Genomic DNA, 9,621 nt, shown 5'->3' with positions numbered 1-9,621 from the left:
TCAAATAAATAAATAAATAATCTAAAAAAAAAATTAAAAAGAAAAAAGAAATGAAGGACGGACATATGCCACAAAACAGATAAACCTTGAAAACGTGATGCTAACTGAAAGAAAGCCAGATATAGAAGGCCACATTATATGATTTCATTTACATGAAATATCTGGAAGAAGAAAATCCATGGAAACAGAAAGCAGATTAGTGGTTGCCAGGGCCTGTTGCTGGGGAGGGTGGGAGGAGGATGGGGAATGACTGCTTAATGGGTACACATGGGGCTTCCTTTTGGGGTAATGAAAATGTTCTGGAACTCGACAGTACTGAGAGATAGTACTGATGGTTGTACCACATGTACATGTACCAAATGTCACTGAAATGTACACTTTAAAATTGTTAAAATGTCAAATTTTATGTTAGGTGGTATTTTGCCACAATTAAAGGTAATACATTAAAAAAAAAAAAAGCAGCAAGGCCGAACGTTGTCTTCCTAAACCTTAGCATATGCAACGCATTTTTTACTCACTTCCTTTCATGCCTATACCCATTTTCTATTGCATTATGGATGTTAAAAAATTAATTTGTAAGCTCTCTTTGCATATTAAGTAAATTAATTCCCCACCTTAATAAAAATCAGAGTTTATGGAATTTTCCATATTTACATAGAAATCTGAACAAGCACCAGTTAACTGCTAATGTTTTTTTTTTTTCCTTAAGATTTTATTTATTGGGGTGCCTGGGTAGCTCAGTGGGTTAAAGCCTCTGCCTTTGGCTCAGGTCATGATCCCAGGGTCCTGGGATCGAACCCCCCATCAGGTGCTCTTCTCAGCAGGGAGCCTGCTTCCTCCTCTCTCTCTGCCTGCCTCTCTGCCTACTTGTGATCTCTGTCTGTTAAATAAATAAATAAAATTTTTTTTTTTTTTTTAAAGTATCTTGGGGGGTGCCTGGGTGGCTCGGTTGGTTAAGCAACTGCCTCCAGCTCAGGTCATAGTCCCGGAGTCCCAAGATTGAGTCCCGCATTGGGCTCCCAGCTCCACGGGGAGTCTGCTTCTCCCTCTGACCCTCTCCCCTCTCCTCCTCTCTCTCACTCTCTCGCTCTCTCAAAGAAAAAGGAAAAAAAAAAAGTACCTTGGGTGCTACCACGTGGGGAAGAAGAAACTGCTAGAGGGACTTACTGCTAGACGAAGTGGAGGAGTTCTAGAGAGAGAGATGTTAGCAAAAAAATGAAATCCAGGGACCCGACCCAGGAAAATAAGGTAGTGATAAGAAAATGAGCAGGAAACAAGAGGGGAAGTATATGCAAGAGAGGGAACAAGAGGCTCATTGGCACTCACCTTATTATAAAGTGGATCACTTTATCAACTTCACCAGATAACAACCATTCATTAAGAATAGTTCAAGGGACGCCTGGGTGGCTCAGTTGGTTGGGCAGCTGCCTTCGGCTCAGGTCATGATCCCGGCGTCCTGGGATCGAGTCCCACATCGGGCTCCTTGCTCGGCAGGGAGCCTGCTTCTCCCTCTGCCTCTGTCTGCCTGTGCTCGCGCTCTCTCTCTGACAAATAACCTTTTTAAAAAAAAAAAAAAAGAATAGTTCAAGGAAAGGTCCTTCAGAAAGAAAACTGAAAATGGAAAATCTGCAACAAGGTAAAAGCACCATGAATGGTCTACTTGTGCTTCTTTTGCAGGGCTTTCCTAGGCCTTAAGACTTGTTGACCTGCTTTTCTCATTCTATCAGAATATCTTTTGCAGTAGGGACCACTTGTTCATCACTCACATGTTCATTGCTTAATGTTCCCAACAGCATTTCAAACATAATCTGTATGAAGCAGAATCCATCACCTTCTCTGACCGCCCTGTCCCTTTACTACGGTAGCAGTGCACAATCCTCCCAGTCCCCTGGCACAGATCTCAGGCAACTCTCCACACATCTGTGGCCAGGGATCAGCCTGATGCTTTACCATCACCCTGTCATACCTTTTTCTTGCCTTTTTCACTCCTGAGCACAGTTGAATCCCTAGATACCTCTCATCTCAGTAGTTCCCTTGCTTCTACTTTTCCAGCCAATTCTACCCTCACACTTTTAGAATAACCTTCTTGAAATCCGATGCTTATGTTACTTTCCTATTTATAACTGTATAAGTAATGTCTTAGAGTAATTGCATACAAATAAAGTCAACGTCCCCCAGTACATCGCTCCCAGCTATACTTTCTTGTTCTATTGACTTTAAAGCCCGCAGGCATATCCAACCCTCTGGTAGGACGAAGCTACTGCATATTCTTAGAATTTGCCTTTTGTTCCACTGGTTGTCTTCGCTTCTATGGTTCCTTCTCCTTGATTTTGCCACTGATTAACTATTCCTTTCTCTCAACCCTCTAACACTTGATCCCTCCTCTCCAGCATTTATCACTTTCTTTTTATCTCACACAATTATCACTTTCATCTTGCCTACCATGCCCGAAGCCCCTCCAGGGGAGGCTGTTCTATCCTCAAAACCTGCTTATAACAATTGCTATACAGTTCACTCAAATATCTGTACACGCCATAGCACGGTACCATGCCCTGCTCAGAAAAGATAGTAATTATTTGAATGAGTGTTTGGTGCTCCACGCTCACCTCCCCCACCCTTCTGGTCCAATGTAGAGAGAGAGGGAGAGAGAGGAAAAACAAAAACAAAAACAACTTGTTGCATTTAATTGTTTGCACAAAAATGGGATATGGTACTAATTCTTCATGTATCCTGAAAGGCCACGTCTTAAAAGCATATCCTAGGTCGTTCCTACTTGACCTAGCCTCAGAGGAACCCCAGCCGAGTTCTCCCCTTTAGAAGCTGGATTCCACCAAACTCCCACGAGAGCCGCATCCGGACGGCCTTCGGAGGCAAGGGGGCGGGGACGAGACCTCCAGAGCAGCCCGGCGGCACTCGGACCGGCAAGTGCCACCTTGTCTTTCCCCAGTGTTGTACAGTTTACAACGTGCCATCGCGCTGGTCTCCTCCTAACAATGTCGGGAGGCGGAAATTCTCACCTCCCTAAACAGAAGATCGGAGGAGAGCGGGTAGGAGAGGGTAGGAGAACGGAGAGGGTAAGGTAGGGTAGCGTAGGAGCAGAGGCGTGGCAACGGGCTGTGGCGGGGAAGGCGGGTGGAGGTCCGGATCCCGAGCAGGATTTCGTCCCCGGCTCAGCCCTGACTGGCCGGGGGCCGCGGGGCGGGGGCGCGGAGCTCGCGAGGGCCCTCCTCCTCTCACACTGCCGGATGCTGAGGCGCTGGGAGGGGGCGCCGTGTGGGGCCCTGGCCTCCGCTGTCCAGACCCGTTCCCTCCGCTGCCCCAGAGGGGCCCGCGCAGCCCACCCCCTCGGCGCCTCTGCCGGAAGTCCCTCCTGCGCCCGCCGCGGCCGCCCCCCATTGGGCCCGGCGCCGGGGTCTCGCCGCGGGTTGGCCGCCCAGTGGCGTGAGCCCTGGGAGGCCCCTGCGAGCCCCGGGTGGGGGGCCCGCTGGAGACCCGCTCAGACGCGGGGTCGGCGCGGGAGGCGGGGCGGGGAGCGCCGGGGCGGCCGGCGGGACTTCCGCCTCGGGACCCGGAAGGGGCCGCGCCGCCGCTGGTGGGAGTTGTAGTCCGGCCGTGGTTGGGGGGGCCCGCGGCTCATGCGCGGTGCACCGAGGCTTGTTTCACATCTGTAACAACAGGTGAATTGGGCTTTTTATTCTCCCCTTTCGTGTCCCCTTGAGGAGCTTGCCGCGGCCGGGGGTGGTCGGCGCGAGGAGGGGCCCGGGGCCGACCGCCGGCTTGGCGGAGAGTGGGGCGGAGAAGCGGGCGGGCCCGAGGAGCAGGCCGGGCATCCTAGGCCTGCCCGCGAAGCCGGCCCGGCCGAGCCGTGGGCAGCCAGGCCTCGGCCTGCCGTTGCCATGGAGCCTGGGCGGGGGCGGGGGCCAGGCCGGTCCGCCGGGGCGGGCCTGGTAGCCAGGGGCTCCACGGGGACCGCGGGAGAGGCCGCTTCATTGGCGCAACGACGCCTCCGCCTCAGGGGATGCTCCGTTCCCCGAGGCAGGGCCTGGAGGAAGCCCCCGGAGTGCCCCGGGACCTTTGTCTGTCCCCTGTGCCGCCTGGACCGTTCGTCCAAAGGGAGGCCTGGTGCATTCTGGCCCCCCTGGTTTGCCCCTTTTTGCACCGACCTTGCCACTGGGGGAGGCCAAGGGGTGAGGTGTTCTTTGTTTGCTGGTGGTGACTTGCCCCATTTCGCAGGGGAAGACCTAATGCATGTTGGGTCCTTTGTTTGCAGTGAACTGGAGTCCCAGGGGTCCTCAGAACCCCCAAGCCCAGAGTATGGCGTCAGCATGCTGTCTAGCTAGTCCTCTTGTAGCCACATTGGTCATCTTAATTGTGATGTTGCAAGACAGAGATTGTCCCACTTTGCAAACCTAGTCTACGGGGGCTTGCCAAACACTGTAGCAGGTGGACTGCAGATGGCCAGGTGCAGACTCTCAAACTGTTTTTGGTTGCAACTTACTGGCCGGAGGGAAAAGAGACATTGTCTGATGGTTTCCCTTGCAGTTTCTTTGAAAGCAATAAAGCCCCTGTCATTGTAAATCTTGACTATATCTTAGAATTTACACTTAAATCTTGGGAGTATTGGAGTTTCCAGGAGGGAGGCCTCTTCTCCTGATAGAGTTTATAGTAGTGCTCTTTATTTGCAGAGCTTAAGATGTGGGAAATACATCCTTTGCTGCATTTTTTTTTTTTTAAACCTGTGTAGGTTGCCCCTTTACCTCCAAAAGACTTTTATCCTCCAAGCGTTTTAACTTATGAAGCCATGGTCCAAAGCTTATCAGTTGAACCGATCTTGCCCCTTTCAACCTTTATATCACTATAAAATATTATTTCCAGGAATGAACCATGGGACATTTAGGCAACAGCATAGTATCATGGAAATAAGAAAAATAGTGTCATATAAGCATGGAAAGCTTTGGAGTCCAGTACCTAAATGCAGATTTCCATTCTGTCCTGAGTCAGCTAAGGGATCTTGGGCAAGTTGTATAACTTTCTCCGGGAAAATCTGCCTCAGTTTCCTTCCCTGGGAAAGAGTTTCAACCTCTCTGGGAAGTTACATAGGTTAAGTACTATAAAGTCTATGCTTCCATACTTTGTGAAGTATAAAAATGGCATTCAACATTTAGTTGTCATTTTCCTAATCTGTAAGAGCTTCTTTATCTACCTTAAGTAGGGTCATAGAAGGGTCATTATGGGATTAGAACTCAGAACTGAAGTGGGTTTTGCTCTGGGCTTGGAGAAAATGCTTTCAGGACTATACGCCCCTCTTTACCATGACATCTCTTTCTTGGTATCTTACAGGTGCTGGTGTAGGACAGCTCACAATCTGATGGGTCGTGAGTCTGTCATGGTGGGTCCTGAAGTGAGGCCAATGTGTCCAGTGTGTGCTTCATGCCATTAACAAAACTTGTTGTTAGAGTTAGTAAATGGATTTCAGTGGCCTGCAGCAACTTTATTTTCCCCGTGGGACCCATGACTTTAGTGACCCAACCTTGTATTTTTTAGGAGGAGGCCCAGCCTCGTGATGAGGAATAGCAAGGAGAGAATTCAGCTCCAGTTCAAAAACCTACAAAATCTGAGACTGTCACTGCTCGTGTAAGGTAAGTTGACTTAGCCATGCACACAGAACAGTGGCACACCTCATGCTTAGCCACACTGTAAAGCAAAGGCACGTATTAAATCCATTTGTGACTGTCTTGGAAGAAGGGTATCATTTTAAATTAGTCATTATGGAATCTCTCTGTCCTTGAATCATCCCATAGTAACTCTACTTGGAGTTAAGTGGTGTTTCATTATGCAAGAACTCTTGACATAATATTATTTTACTTACCTTTGAATTATTTAAGAGAAACTGTGAATCATAAAAGTTTCCAACATAATTATATTTCAAGGAATGCAACTTTCTTTTCAGTCTCTATGAAATGTTCTAGAGCTCAGTGAAATGTCTTAAAACATCCTATCTTGAATATCATACGTAGTTCTTAGACTAATAGAGGAAAAGCTCGTGTTATATGAGCATTGGAGAGGGTTGGGGACTTTTTAAAAGCAGAGCAGTCTGTTCACAAGCAAATTAATTTGTTCTTTCTTAGCAAGAAAGTATTGTTTCTCAAGTAATAATCACTTAGATGGTTTAGATTTTACAGTATTCAGGTTTTTCTTTAAGATTAGAATCTCAAATTACACCCTTTTTCTTTTAATTTGGAAAGAAGGAGTCTATAGGATGTAACTTCTTAAAGTGAATTGTATCATTGTTGATATTGTATTGAAGTTTTCTCTCTGAGCTACCATATGCTATCGGCTGAAATTTCCGGCATCCCTGGGGGAGAGGAGGCCATCAGGGCAGACCTGCTATGGACCTGAAAGATTCGGCCCCAGGTCAGCCCTCTACCCCCATCTCCCCGCCATTTGAGAATTAGACGGGAAAGCTGTCAGGAGCAGGAATGTAGGCCCTATTAGACTCCTTGTAATGTTGGACATTATCCTGGTTTGTTAAAACATTGTGTAGATGTTTTTCAACTGAGGCCACAAAAGGTTACTGTACCAACCCAGGAGTACTACATTCTTAAAAATGTCTATAAGTGAGTTTGAGTGTTTTTTTAAAAACAAAATTGTTAAACCAGAAGTGTTATTTACCTGTGTGTGTGTGTGTGTGTGTGTGTGTTTTAAGGTTCTAGGTATACTCCTCAGTTAAATGAACAAAATGTACCAACATTTTTGCTCAACAGTTGAACTTTAACTTAATATTTGTTATTTAATAAACTCCACTATGAAAAGCTTTTTATTTTGAATTATGAAAGTTACTCCTTGATACAACCATCAAGTCCCATCCCTAGGGGCTTGCCTGGGTTCTCTGAGAGCCCCATAAACTAGTTTGTCCGTAGGGTCGTCATCAGTCCCGCTCGCTGATGCCACATGAGAAAAAGGGTCCATATAGAGTTTCCGTTCTTCCCAGAGGTCCCAGGAAAATTGCAAGTATTGCGATGAGGTGGAAGTATGTCTCTCAGGATGAAATGCATCTCGCTCTGTTGAGCAGGGCTCGGGGAGTTTAGGACAGAGAAGAGAAGAAAGCTGTCAGTGAGGAAAAAACAAAGCCATGTAATTACTCTAGAGTGGAGATGGCCCTTCCATCCTTAAGCCTGGGAGCAGCGGCTGGGGCTCAGTAGTGAAGAGCTTCATTTTTCTCGCCTTCTGGACAGCCCTTTCTGTGTTATTGAAGTCTTCTCTGTGGGATCCTGGACCAAGAATTGTAACCATTGCCTTTGGACCCTCCTTCTTAGGATTCCAGCTTTCCCTCCTGGCCAGAAATGTTCAGCCTGGACTCATTCAGAAAAGGTAAGAACATGGCTGTGCTTGGGACCTCATGCCCTCCCTCCCTGTGATGGGCAGCTGTGAGGGCCTTGGAAGTCTTGTACCAGCGTGTAGCCCTAGACGCCTTCTTTGCATGACTTACCAAAGTCCTTTCTCTGCCTTCCCCTTGCATGGTGCTTATAACCCAAGGCTGGGTCCTTGGCCAAGTTCCCTGTGTTCACTTGCTACTCCTGCCCTTGCATATCCTCTCACACATACTCACTGCCCGTTGGATTCCCATCTGTTTTTCTAAGCTGGTGTTTTACACCATTTTCTCCATGAACCGTTCTTGATTCTGTCAGCAAAACGCAGTCTCTCGCCTCTCTCTGATTTTCCTCAGTACCGCGTCTGTACCTTCTTGCGCTTAGTCTGTTCTGACCATCGTATCTCTAGACTAGAGGCTCCCTGCACCCAGGGCCTGCTGTGTTCCTTTATCATCTGCGGCACCTGGCACAGCCTTCTGCACAGGGTAGCCCTCAGCAAACGCTGGGGAAAGTGGCTTGAGTCCTTGCTATATTGGTGGTCATAGAAACTGTGGCAAGTTTTGGAACCTGTGCTGTCCAGCAGCTGGGGTCAGAGGACTGTGTAAGCAATGGCAGAATTGAGCCGCGTCTGGGCTGTAGGGTAGCATTCATTCCTGCTTACAGGAAGTAAGCGATAGCTGGGGAAGCCTTCATGGACCACAGTCCAGAGGGTCTTAGGAGCAGGACTTTCCTCCTCTGAGGGAACAGTGGTACAAAGCCTGTTATCTCTGTTGATGCTGACTGTAATACTCCACTCGGAGCATAATTTACAAATCAGTGAGAACCGTTGTAGACCTTCCGTAATGCTGATTGAAAAGCCCCTCTCCTCCTCCCAACCCTCCCATCCCCTGCCGCCAGCAGCTCGGTTAGTAGAGCTCAGCCAGTAGAGCCTTAAAAAGGTCTTCCCTTGTCCTCCCAACACGCCCATCCCCCACCCCCCATCCCCGCCCCCGGGCGGCTCAGTCAGTAGACCAACGACTCTGGATCTCAGGGTTGTGAGTTTGAACCCGACGTTGGGCTTCACAGTGGGTGTGGAGCCTACTGGAAAAAAAGAAGAGGCTTCCTCCCACAGGGTCTCCTCTACCATTCGTGTTCCTAGAGGCCTGGAAACCCTTGGCTTAGTGGTGTCCTGTTGAATGGGGTCAGAAGGAGGGCTGGATATACCAGGGCTCAGAACAGCCTCTTTCTGCCTCCTTGTTTTGTTGGTTTGTTTTAATTTTATTTATTTGACAGAGAGGAGAGAGCAGAAGCAGGGGAGAGCTTCAGAGAGAGAGGGAGAAGCCAGCTCCCCACTGAGCAGGGAGTCTGAGGCCGGGCCTAATCCCAGGACCCTGGAGTCATACCCTGAGCTGAAGGCAGACACTTAACCAACTGAGCCACCCAGGCGCCCCCTCCTTGTTTGTTTTTAGTCACTCTGTGTATTTTCGTATTGCATGAAAAAATTAATCTATCGTCCTGGTTTCGTTGGTTAACTGACTGGAAATAATTGGGTTTGAGATTAGTGTGGACAGCACATTTTGAGCTGAAAATTAAGTCACTTTGTGTTTACTTATTAATCAGTGGGCTTCGTTGTCCGCCTACTTGTGAAAGTTGGATGAAAATAGATTCTCCCATGGTGGGAGTGTCTGAAGGAACAGCGCTGATTTTGTAAAGAGACGGAGGGCCCAGTAAAAATCATGATCCTCCTTTTTTCTGTGTTATTTCACTCCCACATGATAGGGAGATGGTACCAGGTGAGAGGGTTGTGGCAAAATTCCTTCAGAGTGTTTGTAATTTTTCTTTCTAGGCTTGGGATTGATTTGTTCGAGAGACTTTTCGCTGGGGGTGACATTAGCATTCAGTTCCATGGAAGTCAACAGAGCGTCTCTGTGCAAAAGTTCTGGAACCAGAGGCCTGATTCACACTTTGGCACCCATGCTGGCCAAGGCTGGGGGCCAGTGATTGGACCTCTGTGCCTTCATTTCCTCCTGACGTAAGTGAGCCAGATCCTAGGACCTGCCTCACACAGTTGTTCTAGGGATCAGAGGAGTTAGTACAGATAAAGAGCTTAGAAGAGGGCCTGACACCTGGTAAATTCACGGGTCTGTGGTATTAAATAGCTTTAGGACCTAATAATCAGACATAGTCTGATTTGGGGCCTTGCTTTCCACACTGGTAAGTGTTACATTCTTACCAACAACCACTTTATGCTCGAAGATCTCAGGGAAAACCA

The 9,621-nt window shown here is 48.1% G+C and overlaps 1 protein-coding gene across 6 annotated transcripts in view; it reads left to right on the top strand.

Annotated features, from left to right (window-relative positions):
- The first annotated feature begins 2,908 nt into the window (after window positions 1-2,908).
- Window positions 2,909-9,621, top strand: part of DHX30 (DExH-box helicase 30) — a 30,887-nt gene continuing 24,174 nt past the window's right edge. For 2 of the 6 annotated variants that reach the window (XM_044253667.1, XM_044253664.1), the window contains exons 1-4: window positions 3,585-3,677; window positions 5,545-5,639; window positions 6,308-6,414; window positions 7,317-7,371. In XM_044253667.1, coding sequence (XP_044109602.1) covers window positions 7,344-7,371 — 28 coding nt within the window. In that variant the 5' untranslated portion in view covers window positions 3,585-3,677; window positions 5,545-5,639; window positions 6,308-6,414; window positions 7,317-7,343. Of the gene's footprint in view, window positions 3,048-3,584; window positions 3,678-5,544; window positions 5,640-6,307; window positions 6,415-7,316; window positions 7,372-9,215; window positions 9,382-9,621 lie in introns of those variants that run through there. The other 4 variants (XM_044253665.1, XM_044253668.1, XM_044253670.1 and 1 more) reach the window with 4 other exon arrangements.

The sequence above is a fragment of the Neovison vison genome, chromosome 6 (assembly GCF_020171115.1).
Source record: "Neovison vison isolate M4711 chromosome 6, ASM_NN_V1, whole genome shotgun sequence".
Classification (NCBI taxonomy): Eukaryota; Metazoa; Chordata; class Mammalia; order Carnivora; family Mustelidae; genus Neogale; species Neogale vison.
This window is presented reverse-complemented; position numbering and strand designations above follow the sequence as displayed.